At 42.3% G+C, this 21,502-nt stretch overlaps 1 protein-coding gene across 4 annotated transcripts in view; it reads left to right on the top strand.

The window, feature by feature from the left end:
* The window catches only part of Adamtsl3 (ADAMTS-like 3), a 279,052-nt gene that overhangs the window by 236,624 nt on the left and 20,926 nt on the right, over positions 1 to 21,502 (top strand). For 3 of the 4 annotated variants that reach the window (XR_378247.3, XM_006507893.3, NM_001190374.1), the window contains exons 21-23: positions 1,674 to 2,748; positions 3,943 to 4,070; positions 6,473 to 6,601. Coding sequence is in view for 3 of the 4 variants with exons in the window: in XM_006507893.3 (XP_006507956.1) it covers positions 1,674 to 2,748; positions 3,943 to 4,070; positions 6,473 to 6,601 (1,332 nt within the window). In the remaining variant the exon portion in view is untranslated. Of the gene's footprint in view, positions 1 to 1,673; positions 2,749 to 3,942; positions 4,071 to 6,472; positions 6,602 to 13,445; positions 13,481 to 21,502 lie in introns of those variants that run through there. The other variant, XM_006507894.3, reaches the window with a different exon arrangement.

Genomic DNA, 21,502 nt, shown 5'->3' on the forward strand with positions numbered 1-21,502 from the left:
GACTGTGGCAGTGACTTGAGCAGGATGCTCACAGACAATATGATGCTCTTTTTTATCCCCTTCCTGCCTAACTAGTAGCAGCTCATCAACTGTCACTGAATAGAAGAAACTGGGCCAAGAGCACCCTTTTCTCCCATGTTGGTTTAACCAGTGGTACTCCAGGATGGCTGTCCTCAAGCTAGTTGAGCTTTTTAGTGAGCTAAAGAGCTTCGTAAAACCATGATGCCTTAAGTGCACCCCATAAATGAGAATGTCTGGGGGTATCAACAAGAGCATTGTGATGAGTAAATAGCCAGTATCTGTTTATTTATTGGTCCCCTACTGTGCTCACTTTGTCCTTCAATCCATCACTGTCGGTAGTGATGAGGGACTATGAATTCATCAAGGAATGGTCTGTACTTCTGTTTGCTTGCTTGCTTGCTTTTTCTTTCCATCATTGTTAAGTGGCAGTTAGTTAAAAATCTTATGTTGTCAATCAAAAACAAATAAACAAAAACCTATGTTCTTAGTTTGGCAGTGGCCAGGGTGACATCTTCTGTGGACACTGCCTCATCCCTGTGATGAAGCAGATAAGCATGTGTATGTGACATTGTACAAAGATGAGCTGAGGGTACTTGAACAAAACCAAAGGCCATCTTGAGATCAATAGGCCTGAATTCTTAACTGGCTCTGAATGGACTCTAGGTCAGTTCACTGTACTTGTTCCTCACCAACAAGCTTCTTTACTACAAAAATACTGTTTCCAAACCCAATGGCCACCCACAGGACTCTGGAAGTTGTTCTTATGAACCAACATTCCCATACGCACTTTGCAGTTATTTCCAAGGATCTGAGAAGGCCATATGTTTGGGTCTCAATGTGTTTTGGTTTTCTCCCACAGTGACTTTTCCAGGGCTGGTAATAGAGTAAGATCTTTAAGTAAATCAATGTCATGATCTTCTGACTCTAGCAATGCCTCACTTCCATCACTTGCCAGTGCCTACTAGCCTTCAGTCCCACACCCTGTGATCTGCCCAGGGACCAGCACATATTATCAAAGAGTAATCAGACTTCTTCCCACAGCACCCCATGAGCTTCCCTTCAGTAAAACAAGTGTGAAAGCTGTCACCATAGGGGACAGATTGGGCTTGCATTCCCTTTGGTCTCGACCCATTAACTAGAGTCCATGTCTGAGAGCAAATGAGGCTCTGTTCCAACTCTGATTTCCTCTTAGTCTGTCCTGTGGCTTCTGGGCTTCCTTTGCCATCTGGCTGGTGGTTGAAGGCATCAAATATGAGAGCCCCTTGTGTGCCTACTACAGCAAGGGGCATGTGATCTAAGTAAATGGACTTAACTCTCACACTCTTCTGATGAGATTCCTAACATCATTTTCATTTTGCAGACAAGAGCTGGGATTCTTAGCTATTACATACAAGCAACATAAAATAAACACATACAAATAATGTGCTCAAACTTGCATTCATTCTTGCTAAAGTACTAGACAGTTGTGAGGCTACCCCAAGATATGGATGTAAGATATTTTTTGTGTTTTAATTCTCATATTTTTAAAGAATTAGAGAGAGAAAGAGGCATACAGACAGACATTAGTAGGCCTAGCTCAATTGGCCTCAGACATTTTCAGTCAGTAACTTTTACTTGTGAGTGATTTCTTTCCTTTCCTTTTTCCCCTGCAGAAGCGAAACTGGGAACGAAGACAAAACTTGGAGAGAGGGGCCCCCAGATTCTTGGTGTCCGCAGAGTCTATATCCAGACGAGGGAAGAGAAGAGGATCAACCTGACTGTTGGCAGTAGAGCCTACTTGCTGCTCAATACATCTGTGATCATCAAATGCCCAGTGCGACGCTTCCAGAAGTCTCTAATCCAGTGGGAGAAGGATGGCCATTGTCTGAAGAACTCTAAGCAGCTTGGCATCACCAAGTCAGGTTCACTGAAAATCCATAGCCTTGCTGCCCCTGACATTGGTGTATACAGATGCATCGCAGGCTCTGCACAGGAGACGGTCGTTCTCAAGCTCATTGGGACTGACAACCGACTCATCGCACACCCGTCCCTACGAGAGCACGTGAGGGGTCACCCTGGGGTGGACCATAATGAAGCCAATAGTTTGGGAGCCACATGGCATAAAATGCGCCAGATGTGGAATAACAAAAATGATCTTTATCTGCACGGTGGTGAAATGAATAAGCAGCCTTTCTTAAGAGCCCTGTTCGGGCCGTGCCGGACCTCTGAAGGAAATGATAACTCCTGGGAGTTTAAGAACAAGCAGTTTGAAGCAGCCATGAAACAGGGAGCATACAGCATGGACACAGCCCAATTTGATGAGCTTATAAGAAACATGAGCCAGCTTATGGAGATGGGAGAGGCCAGCGACGATCTCGCATCCCAGATGATATATCAGCTGGTAGCTGAGTTGGCCAAGGCTCAGCCAACGCCTGTGCAGTGGAGGGGCATCCGTGAGGAAGTTGCACCTGAGGCTCAGCTCAGAGGGAAGACAGAAAGAGTTCCTAAAAACCCCACCGTGAAAAACTCAGGCAAGCTGACTTTTAAGCCAAAAGGACCTGTTCTCATGAGGCAAATTCTACCCCCTTCGGTTTCATTTAACAAAACAATAAATGCAAGGATTGGGAATACAGTGTACATTACAAAAAGCACGGAGATCATCAATATACTTTGCAGCCTCATTACTCCCAGCAAGGAGGCCACATACACATGGACCAAGGATGGAGCGCTGCTGCAACCCTCTGTCAAGTGAGTACCAAGAGTCCCCTGGTAGGACCGTAGTGATGCCCAGTGTAGTTTTCTTGGAAACATCTTCAAGTCTCCTAAGAAGAAATGCTGTGTGTGTGTGTGTGTGTGTGTGTGTGTGTGTGTGTGCGCGTGTGTGCGTGTGTGCGTGTGTGTGTGATGTTTATGTATCTAGACAAAATCTAGAAACAACAAATGAAAAAAAAAACCCAGGATATTTGGCTTTCTGGGACTGGTTTAATTTGTTTAGTATTGTTAAAGAGTGATTAAGGCCCATTAAGGGAAAATACGTGGTCAAGAGAATAGAGTCACTGGCCTAGGTGGAGACCTGACATTAAAATTGGGCAAGGCAATCACATCATATCACTCAAGGAGGAGACTTGCCCCTAGGAGAGCAGGCCCGCCTTAGGCCATGCTATAGACAGGCAGATGAACTATTGCCTAAGGAAGGTTCTTGACTTTTCTTTCCCAGAAGTCTTGTACTCTAGGCCACTTTCTGCAAATCACAGTGTGGTTGTCCTGGGCTCCTGGGTCTGACTCAGAACCATGGAACTCTTTTTTCTCATCCTGTGTCTATCCAGAACCTAGCTGCTGCTGCTGCTGCTGCTTCTTCTTCTTCTTCTTCTTCTTCTTCTTCTTCTTCTTCTTCTTCTTCTTCTTCTTCTTCTTCTTCTTCTTCTTCTTCTTCTTCATCTCCTCCTCTTCCTCCTTCTCCTCCTTCTCCTCCCTCTCCTCCTTCCTCTTCCCCTTACCCTCCTCCTCCTCCTTCTTCTTTTCTTTGATAGCTTATACTTCTTTACTCTTTCTCTGAATCTGCCTCCTTGCCATGTGACTACATTGTCCACAATGTATCTGACATTTGTATCTGCACAACTTAGATGGCATGGCTTTTTCCTTCTCTCTACCACTCCTTTTCCCGGCAGCTGCTTAGATGTACAGCTTGCCTAATTTTTTTTCCTATAAACTATACTAAAATCAAGATGGAAGAGAGTATGTACGTCCAAACCCATCCTGCTGAAAGCACACTTTAATCTAAGGCAAGAAGGAAGCCTCTCTCTCTTCCAGATACAGTTTCTTCCTCTAGGCTGAGAACTGGACATGATCACCATTAGGACTCCATGCTTCTCTCTAACCTGCAATGGCCCTACAGCAATCATGTATGTTACTTGTATATAGTCTCACTGTAATTCTTTACAGGATCATTTTGGATGAAACTGGGAAGATGCAAATACGAAATCCTACAAGGAAAGAGCAAGGGATATATGAATGTTCTGTAGCCAGTCATCTGGGTTCCGATGTGGAAAGCTCACTAGTGCTATATGCAGGTAATGCCTCTGGGTGATACCTACAGCATTCGGTGGTCTTGTGGTTGCTGTTTCGTCTATGGCCAGAAATGCTAGAACTCTAAAACTTGACTGTGTCACAATAGTGGTAGGACTTGTCTAAACACAGGTTGCTGGATTAACCTAGAATGCTGCCTTAGTAGATTTGGAATGAGTTTGACGCTTGGCCTTTAAACATGTTCCTAGGTCTCTGGAAACAGTATCTGTAAGGCTTAGTTTCAACAAATTTGGGATTAGTGAAATGGAGGTTAATTGGCAACGTGGATGTTATAGACTTTTAAAAGTTCCATCAGGCGAAGAAGGAGAATCATTAAAGCTGGCCCTTTCCTCTCAATGGCACACGGGCTAATCCTTAGCTAGCACTGCATACCCATGGGTTATGACTTTGTACCAGACTATATCTTCACAGGCACTGAGCATTGACATTTTGTATCAAAGTGCATCTTACAAGAGAAGATCACTTTTACCTGTTTGAGTTATAGGCAGCAATTCCTTGTGGCAAGATCCTATTCTGGGGCTGGAGACAGGAAACAGGAGAGCCACTCCCTTGCTCACTACTCTCTCTTCCTCTGTTTTGTCAATTACATGGACCAAGGTTAGAATAGAGACAATATCAGGGGTTAGAATGCAGTTTGGTCACCTAGATGCTGAGCTATGTGGCAGGCCCTTGTCATCCACAAACTGAGAAAGTTGGACCCGTTGGTGTAGAAAGGTTCTTGAGTCTGGACAACCAGAGATGAGCTGTCTTTCCAAGGTAGAACCTACAGGCCTTTAGTTTCTCCTGGAGGCTGTGCCCTGTACTCATTAGCTCCTTTAAAACAAGCACGGCACCATGTAGTTCATGTCGCCAATAGGAGACGCCTCCTCTACCAGTGCTCCTAAGTCCATCCTCAGATAACCTAGACTTCTGATAGAGCTGATTGAGGTCCTTATGAGCCAGAGAATGCCCTGTGACAACCAAAGACCTCTTGCAGCCAAAGAAGTCCCATTATTTTTATTTCAGGATAATCTTCTGCTGCCCCTGGGCATTCTGAGAAAGAATGGAAATTTCCATAGCCCAGGCTTCTTGAGATCAAGAGCACATGTGTTCTTATTTTACATTTTCCTTGTCTGCCTCACATAAATATGCACATAGGTAGACAAAGCATGTGTCCTGACCGAGTTAATGAGTGAGTTCATTAATTAAGTATGGAATTTCAAGGAGTGAAAGTCCTTGAATGAATTCCTGACCCCATGGCTTTCTCTTTATTATGTTTTCTGTGCAGGTTTTATGTGGATATTTTTTCATGTTAATTAAAATGCTAAATTCTGACTTCTCCAAATGGTGCTAACCAACTTGAGATAGCCTTATTTGAGTTCATAAATGAAGAATTTTTGCAGTATAGAGAGGTGTCTTAAAGAGGTACCCCAGCAACTTCCTCTCAATAAAAACAGCAACAAACAAAACAAAACAGAAACCTGTTGTTTTAAGTGTACATGCATTTATTTAGATACTATGAGAAGGAGTGTCTGTCAGCTACATACTGTGAGGTGAATGGCTATGAGACCACTGAGCACTTTTACTGGGACTCCTATGAAATCCCAGAAGGCAGAAAGTTTGCATGTGTACATGGTTAGGAGAAGGTCTACAGGAGTTGTGAGCTCCTGCCTACCTGGTCTTTCCCAGTACAACTTCAAATAAGCCTTGAACATTTATTCTACAATTGGTAACCTGTCTCTGGCCCTAAAAGAAAACCGTATTTTAGGAAGTATATTGTTGCTGAAGTGTCTGCCTGTACCACCTTGTGCACCCGCAAGCTTTGCTTTTATTAAAAAATAGCTCTGCTAACTGAATTTGGCTTACTCTTACCTTAGTGGGAAGGGTCTTGAAGAGCCTTCTCTATCCTGAAAAACAATCACCAAGGGCAACAAGATTGATCAGAATCCACTGCCCTACCCCACATCCCTCCTCCCATAAAGTGTCAGATGGTCACAATCCCTGGTGTTTTGGGCTTGTATCAACTCAACCAAGGCTATATGTGACAGAGTCTAATCTGATCTGCCATGGGATTTTGCATCTTGAGAACTAAGGTTTTTTTGTGAAATTATCAGAGGTGTTAATTTTAATTTTGGTTATGAAGCTAAGACATCTTCACTTTTTACACAATTATTACAAAGTACCTTTGAATGCCCTTATCATCTAACCGTCCGTCTGTCCATCCATCCGTTATTTGCCTATCCATCATCTCTGGACTAAGTACCTGTAGTTCTGTGTGTGCAATCTGTGTGATTCACCACAGAGGATAAAGAAGCCAGCAGTCTTCCCTGCTTTCAAAAAAATCAATGATGCTTGTCATTGAACAAGAGCTTAAACCTAACACAGTTTCTTCTCCTTTTGATTTAAGAGGCACCTGTCATCTTGTCTATTGAAAGAAATGTCACCAAACCAGAACACAATCATCTGTCTGTTGTTGTGGGAGGCACTGTGGAGGCAGCCCTTCAAGCAAATGTGACAATCCACTGTCCTGTAAAAGGTAAGTATTATCATTTCCAATGTGAAGGTATTTGGCCAACCAATCACCAGAAAGCGGCAGCTAGCATTTCAGTGTTCTCCACACCAGCCTGATGGACATGACATTATGATTTCTAATACACTCACAGACATCTAATTCTCAAGAGTGAGCTCATGCCAGGACTGGGGAGATGACTTCGTCAGCAAAATCTTTCTTTGGTCCACAAGCACTCGGGCCTACGTTCAGATCTGAAGCATGCACGGAAAAAAACAGCTGGTCCACAGTAGCTTGTGTCTGTAATCCAAGCTCTGTGGGATAGGATGCAGAGATGGATATATTCCTAGAGTTTGCTAGGCAGTCAGTCCAGCTAGTCAGTGAATTCTAGATGTAGTGAGAGACCCTGTCTCAAAGATAAGGTAAAGAGTGATTGAAGGAAGTAGGCAGTGTTGTCCTTGGGCTTCCACATACTTAACCATGCATACGTACAAAGTATCTCTCTCTCTCGTGTGTGTGTGTGTGTGTGTGTGTGTGTGTGTGTGTGTGTGTGTGTGTTTGTGTGTGTATAAACAAGCTAGGGCTATATTGCCATTCCAATCCAGGCATTCTGAAGTCTTAATCTTCATACTTTAGTCCCCAGAACATAGACAAAACAATATATTCTCCATATGTCTATAGGTGTAGAAGGGGCAGGTTGTTGTGTTAGTAACTTTAGATCACTTCCTTAGAGAGACATAAAACATTGAGACATACTAATTCAGAATAAACTTTCTATATGCCCTTAATTTATGTGCATTGACTTAGTTGTCTGAACAATTATATCCCTCAGTATCCAAGGATTAGCCAGACACCCCGTGTTTGCAGCCATCTTTGATGTTCTCTGATGATGAACAGAGAACCATCCACTGGGGAGTTGTGGAAAAGTGTTTATTCATCCCCTATAGGCCACCAATAGTAACAACAACAACATTATTCCACTCAAATCTAGTGTGAGTTTAAAGCATTGAGTTTACTGGGGTGACTTGCAGGAGCCTGAAAGCTGAAAACATTTGCATCACCTAACAGCCCATCCCAGCATGACTGACGTTCCCCAAAGCTGCAGCTCTGCTGCTCTCTGCACAGGCAGCTCTAGCACAGATTCTCCACTGCTCTAACAGTTTCCTGCTTATGTGACCTGTGTGTTGGGGAAGGGGGGGGGGGCGGGGGACGACTTTGCTTCTTTTAATCTTTTGTGTGTGCAGGAGCTTGTAGGTCTAGTTAACATCCTGAGTTATATAAACCCCCATCCCTCTTCTTTGCCGGAGGTAATGTTTCAATTCAAGAGAACCAATTTTACAATGCAGTGTGACCACAGGGACGTCTCTGAGGCTCCCAGTAGCATGATGGGTGTCATGAAAGAACCTGGGTCACACTCCTCCACCTTCTTTCTCTCCCTTTACTTGCCTGACTCCTAGGCAAGGCATACCTTTGGCTCCATGCACACTGGAAATTTGCTAACCTCTGAGGTATTAGTTTTCAACCCCTGGCAGTCCTTGCAGTGTTTGGCCTATGCAGACTTTTGACAGATCTCCCAGCCTCCCAACTGACTCCACCCACAAATATGTGAATTTTTTCTGGCAAAATGGACCCACCATTACAGAACAGGCCAGCGTTCTCTAGCCAGGGCAAGGAGAAAAGCGGAACAGAACTGTTCAGATGCCAAGCCACAGGCGTCTCCAATTTCTGTAGCCCTCCACCTGCAGAGGATTCTAAAAACTGGATATGACTTCCATTAAGAGAAGCCTCAGCTTTTAGTGTTTCTTTTTAAATTTTAACTTCCTGATCATTTAAAATCAAACTCTGAAGGGGCCATCAAAAGGCTTGTGGCCTGCTATTTGCTGTCCTGAGTCAGGGACTAGATGTAGTAGAAGCTGTTTTCATAAACAAAGTCTCAGAGAACCATTAAACTTAGCTCAGGTCTGATCTCTTATTCACTCAGGCAAAATATGAACTGTCTGATCCTTTCCTGACTCTAGCAGTCCTGTCTGCCCTATTATATGGGTGGTAAGCATTTTCTTCCTGCTCCTTTTTTTCCTCCTCCTCCTCCTCCTCCCCCTCCTCTTCCTCTTCCTCCTCCCCTCCTCTTCCTCTTCCTCCTCCTCCTCCTCCTCCCCCCCCTCCTCCTCCTCCCCCTCCTCTTCCTCTTCCTCTTCTCCAGTGAAGCTCAGAGTTGGGGGTATTCATCTTTTCCTGCCATTTGATCTTTAGTGCCCAGCCTCCACACTCTGTGGACACAGACCCCAGAATTCCCTCAGAGCTTCTTTCCTCTCAAAGTGGACCTGACACTGAAGCTAGCATGATCACTTCAAGTTATGCTCGACTTTAAACAAACCTTGAGTGAGCTTGTGCTTCCTCACAGGCAGAAACTACAGCCAGCTCAGCTCTCTATGGGGAGCCATTATTTTAAAGGCAGATGGTGAAGCTGATAAAAAGTGAGAAAATGTGAATTGACAGACAACTGTGTAACAAGCCAGGGTACAATCATGTATTAGTCATATATCTGCATCAGTCTCATCTCCAAAACAGAACATAGACTCTAGGAGTAGACCGGACTTTGTCATCATCTACTTTAGTCTTTCATTTTATAGATGAGTATATAGCATGATTCGCAAAATCAAACACTTCCTTCTAAATTACATTTTTCACATAACAAACTGAGAAGTTTGTAATTTGGTAGGACATATCCCTTTTTAAAAACATAGTTGCTCTTGAACTGTTTTCTCGTAGGTTTGTTATTGTTGTTATTGTTATTGTTATATTTTTTATCCCAAAGCACATACCTAGAACTTCTAGACAAATTCATAATTTTTGTCATAGACAACTTACATGGTATAGATATCAATAGTATTTATCTCTAACCACCCTTAAAGATTCTTTTTATTAATTCTACTAAATGATAGAATTTAAAAAAAAACAGCATTTCTAAAGGTAAAATGCTTTGTCCTTAAAAGGTTGTTTGTTTTGCTTGTTATTAAAAACTTCCTTGTAAAATGGGGGGGTTGGGGAGTGGGCTTGATCTCCTCTGCCACCTCCTGTTAAGGATCAGAAAGCAAAGGACAGCAAATACCATTGCTATCTAATTGTTTCTTCCATACTAGCACACGCTGTTTACCATATGTTTCTATTGCAGTTTTTGGGGGTGCATGACTTGACACACATGTGGAGGTCAGAAGACAAGTTCAGGAGTCAGCTCTTCCATTCTACAGTGTGGGTCCAGGATAGAATTCAGGGCAAGCATCTTTAGAGACAGAAGCATATCACCAGCCCATCCCCTGTTATTTTCTGTTCTGTGTGTACCCTTGTGTCTGTGAATTGTTCTCTGAGCTCACCAGACGCAGCCGATGAGAGCCCCTGGTGGAGACGTTTCACTGTGTGTCAGTTCCTCTTTGGTTTCTAAGCTCTCTGGATGCGCAGACAAATGGGCTTGAGCTAGGAAAATGATGGTTCCCCGAAAGGATGGAACTCTCAAAGCTCTATGGCCCAGTCACCTAAAGTAGAAAGCCTCTAAAGTAAGAGGCACACTTGACACTTGTTCCTCAGAGAAAGTAAAACCCCACAAATGGTTGGGATTACTGAAGAATACAAACAGCATAGTACACTAGTCAGAACATACAGTATAGACTTCTGCTTCAAAACAGCTCTGAAGCAGGGAGCAGCATCTGGCCTCAGCAGGAAACTCTCCATGTAGGACATAGAGGACTCTAGCAAAGGGCTTAAGAGCAAGTGCGTAGATTTAAGCTGCTTCTAAGCTAAACGCAGTCACGTGTGTAAGTAAGGAGAATTTTCATCAATAATATAAAGGTTTTTGCTACGCTTACAAATAGTTAATTTATTGAAGTTGGATTTCTTTGGTATTGGTTCAGACAAAGTCTCAGTTTGCTCAGGCAGGCCTTGAACTCACTATACAGTCAAGGATGAGCTTTGAACTCTCAATATTACTGTTTCCTCCCCCCAGGAGCCCTAGGGTTACCAGCATGTGCCACCGTGCCTAACTTGCAAGTATCTACTTTAAGTCATGCTGAGTCAGCTTACGATAGTCACGGTATTTACTAGTTGTCATTGCATGTAAGAAGGAAGCAAGCAAGAAAGGACTGGAGACAGAGGGAGACTGGTGTGATGCAGCAAAGCTCTGTGGTTCCCGGAGAGCTTCAAGGTAGAGCTGACTCATCAGGTTGCTGTGCTATGTTCCACAGTGACCAGGGCTTCATTCACCTGCCTCCCTCAGTTACAGAGATTTCTTCTAAAGCCAGAGGACTAAGAGCTGTGTGCTATTGAAAAGGGACAGACAAGAAATGGGACAGAATGTAGATCCCACAGTGGATTCAAGTATACAGAAAAACCCGGGAGCTAGGAGTGGCCGAATGAAAAGGCAAAAGGCAGATTTCTAAGTGGGTGGTGATATGGATAATGGGTTATAAATACAAAAAATAATCTCTACCCAAAATGATCCTGATTAAATGTCTAAAATATAAAGAACTTCATTTTTCAGTTATTAAGAGATACACTTGTTATTTGGGAATGATGGAAATTTGCACTAGAATTGCAAATCATAAATAAAATGTCTAGTGCATCATGCTAATTAGAGAGACCTCTGTGAATGCACTTGAACTGCTGTATCAGATGATCGTAAAGGTTGAGTTTCATAATAGATGAATAATATTTTGATCAGTTTTGCTGTTAGCATTTCAAGACATTGTCAACAGATTTTTAAAAGCTACATTTCTGGGAGAAAATATTCATCACACAGTAACCATGATATATAAATGATTGCTGTGAATCAAATTATGCACACACTGCCAAATGTGACAGTAAGCCAGCCGTAGGAACCAGCAGTTGTTGGAACTGAAGCCCTATGACAGGAAGATCTGCAGTGTTTCTGTTCTCATTGGTAATATGATTATGGTAGAGATGATGCCCCTCTTGGACTGTTATATTGGAGAACTTTGAGAGTTTCGCACTACTAGGGGTTAGCAAGAATGTGGAAAAATACAGTTGCAGGTACAGCCAGCCTGAGTATATGCTGGAAAAACAAATTTAGAGCAACTAGATGATAAGAACCAGAATTTTTTTTTCATGAGATTTGTCACCTTGAGGCCAAGGAGGAACTGTCAGGATGTGCTCCGCCATTCATTTGTGGCCTCGGGAAAGAGTGCAGATTCACCCTTCCTCAGAGAGAGGAGGAGGAAGGTTTGTGGTTAGAACCTTGACTCTAGCTATAATGCTTTCTTATTGTTTGAAAAATGTCCCCTAATCTGGGGTCACCCATGTTTCTCCCAGCTCTGCCTGGCTGTCTCCTGTGTCTCTGCCGCACTGTTTCCCTGGCCATTTGTTTTCTGTTATGGAATGAGTCTGTGGGGTGGGATGTCCTGGAGGAAATTCTACCCTGAGCCTTAGGTCCCTGGCAGGAATGTGGGACAAAATGATAACAAAAGAAAGGAGCGTGCTGAGGGTACCTGGCCAGCTGGAACCTGAAGCTGGGGATCTTTAGTTCTTACCTACTATTGATAATGTCTGAAGAAAGAACCCACAAGTGTGCAGCGAATGCTTACAAAATAGAAGACACAATGTCCTTCACAAAGACAGTGTGTGTGGCCAAACTACTAGCCCATGAAAAACCCAATTATCTGTGTTATGATTTGGAAAACCTGGTTGTAATACAAAGAAAAGAAGCGAATCATGTAAGAATCTGTAATTTAGTGAAGCCAGAATTTGATCTATTTGACAAAGGAGTCTTTCATTTACGTGAATGCTGCTGTTTAAGACAAAGTAACATACGAGAGGGAAATAAGTCAGAGTGAAAGGGGAGGTTTGGGTGGTGTGGCTAGCCCTTGGGAAAAGTGTGTCATGTCTCGGTTATGTTCTCATGTCCTCTGAATGCACAATTCTTTCTACGTGTCCAGATGTCCACATGTAGTAGTGCTGTGTTAAACAGCCTGGATCTGGCCCCATTTTGCCTTATAAATGGATGAAGTCAAAATATGCATATAAACCTCTCTTGAGAAATAGTAAGATGTGATTGATATTTTTTTAAATGTATAGTTAAATATGGCAAGGTCTTGGAGGTCTGTGAGCCCAGCCCTCCTCTCTTGTGAGCCAGGCTTATTAGCTTTATGAAAGTCATGTCTCCAACATTCAATGCGTTTATTTAAAATAGTTATATCTTTTTATGCATTCTTTTTATTGATATGTAGTGGCCTTCTTAATGTCTTCTAATCTGGCTTTGGATTCTATTCCCCAGGGATCAGGATACTGATTCCAGCCTCTCTGGGGTTCCCATTCAATTCATAAGTTGACTTTCATGAGTGAGCTGTTTCTTAGAGGTAACAGATAATTGGGGACGGTAAAATAAATTTATAATCCTAGCGAGTCCATATAAAAGAAACAATCCAGAGATTCTATGTACGGTCTCTAAGCCTAGGTTGGGTAGGTTTGGAGTTATGCTGACTTACTCTCCAGCTATAAAGTCCCCTGTTAATTGCTGTTTCTCCTGGTCACTCACTCATGTCTTCTCTCATGGCTGCCTTCTCCACCTCTGCCTCCTTTCTTCCCCTCCCTTCCTCTACCTGAAACCCCCTCACTTGATCCTCAAGTGCTTCCTTTCTCCTCCACTTCCCAATCACAGGCTCTAGACTTCTATAACCACTTAAGTTGGGGTGCAAGGTTCACGTAGCATCTCTTTCTGTATGAGGTTCTGCTTTAGCATGAGAAAACAAGCAGCATCAGACCAACCCTTTACAGGGGCCAGAGTTGTTGATGTTGTTTTAAGAATTATTTTTCTTGGGTTGGTGAGACGGCTCAGTGGGTAAGAGCACTGACTGTTCTTCCACAGGTCCTGAATTCAAATCCTAGCAACCACATGGTGGCTCACAGCTACTGGTAATGAGATCTGACGCCCGATGCATCTGAAGACAGCTACACAATGTACTTATGTATATAATCAGCCACCAACCCAGACACTATTGCGTATGCCAAAAAGATTTTGCTGAAGGGACCCTGGTATAGCTGTCTCGTGTGAGGCTATGCCAGTGCCTGGCAGATACATAAGTGAATGCTCACAGTCATCTATGAGATGGAACACAGGGCCCCCAATGGAGAAGCTAGAGAAAGCACCCAAGGAGCTAAAGGGGTCTGCAACCCTATAGGTGGAACAACAATATGAACTAACCAGTACCCCAGAGCTCTTGACTCTAGCTGCATATGTATCAAAAGATGGCCTAGTTGGCCATCACTGGAAAGAGAGGCCCATTGGACTTGCAAACTTTATATGCCCCAGTACAGGGGAATGCCAAGGCCAAGAAGCAGGAGTGGGTGGGTAGGGGAGCATGGCAGGGGGAGGGTATAGGGGAGTTTCGGGATAGCATTTGAAATGTATATAAAGAAAATATCTAATATAAATAAATAAATTGTAAAAAGAATTATTTTTCTTTTCTTTTTTTTTTTATGTGAATATGTATGTGTCCATGTGGTTGAGTGCTATGTGTGTGCAGGTCCCCACAAAGACCAGAAGAGGGTGTCTTGTCCTCTGGAGCTAGATATCCTTTGTAAGATACTGAGAACCAAGTTTGGGTTCTCTGAAAGAGCAGCTAGTGCTTTAAACTACAGAGCTATCTCTCCAGCTACAAGGGTCAAGAAATGTTGTCTGCTTGGTTTTTTTGTTGTGGTCTTGTTTTAAATGTAATCAGTTGTCTCTTTCTCTTTACTGGTGAGAGTTGAAGCTTTTACAAGTAAGGTTATTACTGAGAGATGGTTAGAAATTCTTACAGCTTTCCTTGGCTTTTCTGGTTTGTTAATATTTGTTGTCTTCTTTTTCCATGTTAGTCTGAGGAGCTTATACTGGCTTACTGTGTTAGACATGAGAGATTCCCATCTTCTTCTTTGCTCATCTTTTCCTGGACTACATTCATTCCTGTATGCTCAAGACGGTCTTTTTTATTTTAATCTCATTCTGTGTACTAACCCTTTAACTGTCTTCTTCCCGGCTGGCTTGGAAGTCATGAGCCACTTGCCTTGAAGTGCTTTTCTTTCTCCACCAGTTTTCAATGTGTCTTTGCTGGATAAAGCAATAATCTTTGTTGAAAGTTGTTTCCTTTTAGGACTTGAACTGTACAGTCCCATGCCGACCTGGCTTTTGTTAAGAGGTCTAATGCTATTCCGATGTGTTCTCTTTGCTCTTTGTATATACATTGGTATCACCCACCCCACCCACCCTAATATGGACAGGGACACAGATGTGCATGCAACACAAGCATGCATGCACACATGAGCACAGGCAAACACACACACACACACACACACACACAGAGAGAGAGAGAGAGAGAGAGAGAGAGAGAGAGAGAGAGAGAGAGATTGAGAAATGCTTTTCTGTATGTCTGTTTGGGGTTCTAAATGCTTCTGGGTTTAAATGTCTATTTCTTTCTCTAGAAATTTGTGCTATGATTTCACTGAGCAGAATTTCTATGCCTTCATTGCCCCAACTTGTGCTTCTATACTAATTTGGTCTTTGCCTTAGTTAGAGATTCTATTGCTGAGATTAAACACCATAACCAAAAGCAACGTGAAAAAGAAAGAGTTTGTTCTTCTACTTCACATCACTGTTCACCACCAAAGGAAATCAGGGCAGGAACTCAAACATGGCAGGAACCTGACTGTACAAATTGATAGAGAGACTGTGGAGAAACTGCTTACGGGCTTGCTTTCCATGGCTTGCTTAGCCTGCTTTCTTTATAGTACGCAGTACCACCAGTCCAGGGATGCCACTGCCCACAATGGGCTGGGCTCTTTTGAACAATCACTAATTAAGAAAAAGTCTTAGAGAATCACTTCCAGGCAAACTCTTAATTAAGCTTCTTTCTTTTCTGATGGCTTTAGCTTGTGTCAGGTTGATGTAAAACCAGCCAGGACAGTCTCTTGATCTCATTGCAGGGCTCAGGCACAGTGGTTGGTGCTGCTCGTTTCTGAAAATTGATATTTGAACCTTGATCTTGCTCTTCTTCGCTGGTTACTTTATTGATGAGCTTTTCATTCCCAGTTCTTATATGACTTTTTAAAAATATTAATTTCCAGCCTGAGTTTTCCTTCCATGTTGTAGATTTGCCTGTCCATTTTTCTGACATCCTCCCCTTTGTTGTTCTTTCTGCAGACTCTAGACTGATTTCATTTGCTTCTTCAGATATCATCTATTATTACTGACAATTTTCATTAGTGAACTTTTGAAATCTTCATCCAGCACTTTGCCCATTTCAGTAATTTAGTATGCATTAGTTGAGTAGTTTGATTATTTTAAAGGCATGTGGCTTTGGTTTTTTTTCATTATTTTTGTGCTTTGTCTCATTATTTGCATATCTATTGATCTGACTCTCTCTTCTGGATTTAGTTGGAAATCTTACTGACCAGCCTCCTCTTATAGGCTCAGGCTTCAGTGCCATCGCTCCATTAATGTCTGTATGGGTAGTTGCTGTATGAGTGCCTTAGTTAGGGTTTTACTGCTGTGAACAGACACCATGACCAAGGCAACTCTTCTAAGGACAACATTTAATTGGGTCTGGCTTACAAGTTTAGAGGTTCAGTCCCTTATCGTCAAGATGGGAGCATGGAAGCATCCAGGCAGACATGATGCCGGAGGAGTTGAGAGTTCTACATCTTCATCTGAAGGCTACTAGGAGAAGACTGGCTTTCAGGAAGATAGGATAAGGGTCTTAAAGTCCATACCCACAGTGACACTCCTACTCCAAGAAGTCCACACCTCCTAATAGTGCCACTCCCTGGACCAAGCATATACAAACCATCACAGCGAGTATAGATTAAGTAAAACAATCTCTTAATTTTGGAAACCATTTTTGCTTGTTTAACATTATATATAGCAATAAAAGAAACATCTTTTTGCACAGAACTTTCTACATTTTGATGGTATTTTCTTATAAAACACAAGCAAACCACAACAAAACTCAGCCAAATAGGTCATGAGAAAGTCAGTGGTTTTGTAGCTTTATAGGGTGTTAGAATATGTACAATGTTTAATGCAGCACTTCTAAAATGCATGTCTGGAAAGTGTAAGCTTATCGGCGGTGTGGGGTTAAGCCCTATACTTCTATTACCTTTGCTACCTATTTTTTAAAAAGGTTAGAAAAACAGTACATAGAGGTTACATACATACTACTTAACCATCCATCCAGTGTGTGCAAGCAATTGGTAGGAAATGTGGGCCTCATTTGGACTGAATTTCCATGCTTGGTGTCCCGGGTGGTGAGTGAGGATAGGGTGGGCCCTTCATGGATGGGCTCATAGTTCAGAAGATTCATATTATAAAATGAAAAGGTATTTCTTCATTCCAGTCTTTTCTGCCGAGGTTAAAATATTTTGGCATATACTGAGGAATTTTGTTGTTAGCTTGCCAAATTATTAGCTTTCTTTACTGGATTGAATAATGCCTCTTTTAGAAAAGGACCTTGAGAAAATATTTGTGGTGATGCAGGATTATATGGATAAATTCCTAAGATGGTCTCATCACCCCATTGACTCCCATTGTTCCCATTGCCTACTGGATTATATTAAACATGATGATTCTGAGATGTCTCTAAGTTACAGATCACTGTGATCAAAGAAAGAGTTGGGGTGGGGGAGAAAGGAAAGGAAGGAAAGGGAAGGGGGAAAAACCATCTTTACCAAAATAAATTTACCTACACATTTTTATATGTGATTTTCAGAAGATTTAAAAACAAAATTTGGGGGCTGGAGAGATGGCTCAATGGTTAAGAACACTGACTGTTCTTCCAAAGACCCTGAGTTCAAATCCCAGCAACCACATGGTGGCTCACAACCATCCATAATGAGATCTGACACCCTCTTCTGTGGTGTCTGAAGACAGCTACAGTGTACTTATATAATAAATAAATAAATAAATCTAAAAATAATCTTTAAAAACAAAATTTGAGGACTATCTGGTTATTCCTATTTTATGAACAGGATACATTGGTTCAAGATAAGTTAAGGATAATTGCTTTTTCATCACTTATAAATTTGAAATATATACTGTTGTTGTATTTTAGTTATCAATTTAGAAAGCCATTTACAATCCTCAAAATATCTAAAAGTATAGATGCAGGTAAAGTCTGTTTAAAATGACACTTCCACTCAAAAATCTTCCTCCCACTGATTTTTTGTTGTTGTCATTGTTGTTGTTTGTGTTTTGGGTGTTTTGTTTTGCTTTGGCATATTGGCCAGACTCCCCCTGTAGATCATAACATATATCCTCTGGATAAATATTCTTTTTTAAGGCAGCTTCTAAAAACTGGATAATAGTTTGTCTACCTACAGGCCAGTGTTAGGTGAATAAGTTACCACAATGCTGTTCATGTGACTGAGCCTTTGAATACCCACTGTTTTCCGTGTAGGATTCTCCTCCCCATGCTCGACACTTGGAGTCAGTGGACTATGCAGTGTGTGCAGTCGCACATGTTCAATGTCATGTGTGCGCTACAACATGCTCAGCAAGAGCTCACTTAATTGAGTCCTGTTGGCACAAGCCCTGGACTTTGCATGTAATTCTTCAAAGAACTACTGGAGGGATCTAACCTTGAGACCATACATGGAAGAGTTGCCATGAACACATTGTAGCCTGTAGATGAGACCCTGGAGCATAGTATCTAGCAGCTCATAGACTACGCCCAGCGATGCTGGCAGTTGGGAAGAACTGACCAGTCCTTGAAGCAGAAGCCGAGTGTCCCGAGAGGTCAGGGCTGACCATTCCATGCAGAGAACTTGGTGGCATCTTCCTCCATGACACAAGAAAACTTTGGGTAGACTTTTACTTACAGAGTTGGAGGATGGATGCCATGGCCCAAATGATTTCCAAAGCCTCACCAGTCTGTTGGCATCATTTCTAGAAAAGGAATGCTCATCAATAGATATTCAAGAGAGTTCCACAAATGGTGAGAGCCATAGCTTTGTATTTGGAGTTCTGAGTGTAGCCTCCTTGATAACCAGGTCTTTCATTTCCTGAAAGGACAAACAAGCACGCAATTAGCTCTAAAGGATATTCCTCAAACTTCTGTTGCCCGATTGGTCCTGCAATTGAAAACTTCCTCGTTGTAGTCACTTTAATGTCTTGTCTCAGATGCCAATGCTGTGTGTTCTTGTTTATCATTGCATTCGCTGGTGACAGCTCCCTTTGTTGTTGGCTATGCTGTATTCCGTAAATCTCTTACCTTATATATTGACAGTGTCATTTCTTCATGAGTCGCTAGGGCAGACAATATTAGCTTAGGCCTTCATTTGTTCCAGAGGACGGGGGTAAAAAGACTCACAGAATATTGTGAAATCACTGGAAGAAACAACAGATAGCAGAAATGCTCAGCGATGCTATGTGTTTACGTAAAGGGCTGGCATTGTAGAACGGTCTGCTTAAGCCAAGGATTTTATAGTGTGGAGTAGCTCATGACCTTTCAAGGATGGAGGAAATTTGTTTTTTAAACACCGACTACTTTAAAGACACCCTTGAGGTGCAGACTCTGTGCAGTACATGTTTCACAGCCTCTAAAGGGCTGAACTTTTCCCACAACATTCACCTTCCAAAAGCGATTTCAAAGTTATGGAAACAGACTGCCAGATATTTCAGAGCTGTGAGTCTTGTGGGAACGCCTGTCTTGGAGGTTAGACAAGTAAGTTTAAGTCAGTTCTGACATGTCAGAGCTATCTACACAGAGTAGACATTTGTAGTTTTGAAAGCCTGCAAAGTGTGGTAGTGTGAGGAATCCTGCCTGCTTCCTCTGGTCCTTTGAAAACATTGGCAAATATCATGATGTGTTTAGGTGCTAAGTCCCTGTATTGTCTTCTTAGCAATTGGGCTTTTTTTTTAATTAGGTATTTTCCTCATTTACATTTCCAATGCTATCCCAAAAGTCCCCCAGCCCCCCCCCCCCACTTCCCTACTCACCCACTCCCACTTTTTGGCCCTGGCGTTCCCCTGTACTGGGGCATATAAAGTTTGCAAGTCCAATGGGCCTCTCTTTCCAGTGATGGCCGACTAGTCCATCTTTTGGTACATATGCAGCTAGAGTCAAGAGCTCTGGGGTACTGGTTAGTTCATAATGTTGTTCCACCTATAGGGTTGAAGATCCCTTTAGCTCCTTGGGTACTTTCTCTAGCTCCTCCATTGGGGGCCCTGTGATCCATCCAAAAAACTGGAGAGCCTGGATGAAATGGACAAGTTTCTAGACAGATACCAGGTACCAAAGTTAAATCAAGATCAGGTTAATGATCTAAACAGTCCTATATCCCCTAAAGAAATAGAAGCAGTCATTAATAGTCTCCCAACCAAAAAAAAGCCCAGGACCAGATGGGCTTAGTGCAGAGTTCTATCAGACCTTCAAAGAAGATCTAATCCCAGTTCTTCACAAACTATTCCACAAAATAGAAACAGAAGGTACTCTACCCAACTCATTCTATGAAGCCACAATTACTCTGATACCTAAACCACAAAAAGACCCAACAAAGATAGAGAACTTCAGGCCAATTTCCCTTATGAATATCGATGCAAAAATTCTCAATAAAGTTCTTGCTAACCGAATCCAAGAACACATCAAAACAATCATCCATCCTGACCAAGTAGGTTTCATCCCAGGGATGCAGGGATGGTTCAATATACAGAAATCCATCAACGTAATACAGTATATAAACAAACTCAAAGACAAAAACCACATGATCATCTCGTTAGATGCTGAGAAAGCATTTGACAAAATCCAACACCCATTCATGATAAAAGTCTTGGCAAGATCAGGAATTCAAGGCCCATACCTAACCATGATAAAAGCAATCTACAGCAAACCAGTAGCCAACTTCAAAGTAAATGGTGAGAAGCTGGAAGCAATCCCACTAAAATCAGGGACTAGGCAAGGCTATCCACTCTCTCCCTACCTATTCAACATTGTACTTGAAGTCCTAGCCAGAGCAATTAGACAACAAAAGGAGATCAAGGGGATACAAATTGGAAAGGAAGAAGTCAAAATATCACTTTTTGCAGATGGTATGATAGTATATATAAGTGACCCTAAAAATTCCACCAGAGAACTCCTAAGCCTGATAAACAGCTTCAATGAAGTAGCTGGATATAAAATTAAATCAAACAAGTCAATGGCCTTTCTGTACACAAAGGATAAACAGGCTCATAAAGAAATTAGGGAAACAACACCCTTCTCAATAGTCACAAATAATATAAAATACCTAGGTGTGACTCTAACTAAGGAAGTGAAAGATCTGTATGATTGTAACATTTATTGATGTATTGATGAATTGCTGCTACAACAGATTCCTATAAACTAATAAGCTGAAGACAACCCTAATTTATTATTGTGCAGTTCTATAGGTCAGTCAGTGGAGTGTGGCTGAACTGGCTGCACTGCCTAGAGGGGCAAAGGTCAGATGAAGGTGTTGTTGAGGGCTAATTACTATCTTGAGACTCAGAGGATATACCTCCCTCCTTTTGGGCAGAAATTAGCTTCTACTCATTGCCAGACTCAAGAGCCCACTTGCTCATTACTGTCAGTTGGAAGTAACTCCCAGATTTTAGAGGCCACCTGCATTCCTTGGCTCTTGGATCCCTTCATTTCAAAAGCATCAGTGGAGGACCATGCCCCACATACATGTTCGAGTTCCCTGAATGCTTCTTCAGCCTCATCTGTCCTATGCCACCATGTTTCAAATGCTGGCAAAAAGAAACAGACACACACCCGCTCACTGTTAGGAATCCCACAGAAACATTAAGCGAATCCATGCAGGAAACCCAGTGCACACCCTTGCAGACCTTGTGCTCGCCACTCCAGTCTCTGTGAGCCCATGCGTGTCCTGCTCAGTTCATTTGGTGTATTATGTTCTCCTGGTGTCCTGCATGCC

This window comes from Mus musculus, chromosome 7 (genome assembly GCF_000001635.26).
Source record: "Mus musculus strain C57BL/6J chromosome 7, GRCm38.p6 C57BL/6J".
Classification (NCBI taxonomy): Eukaryota; Metazoa; Chordata; class Mammalia; order Rodentia; family Muridae; genus Mus; species Mus musculus.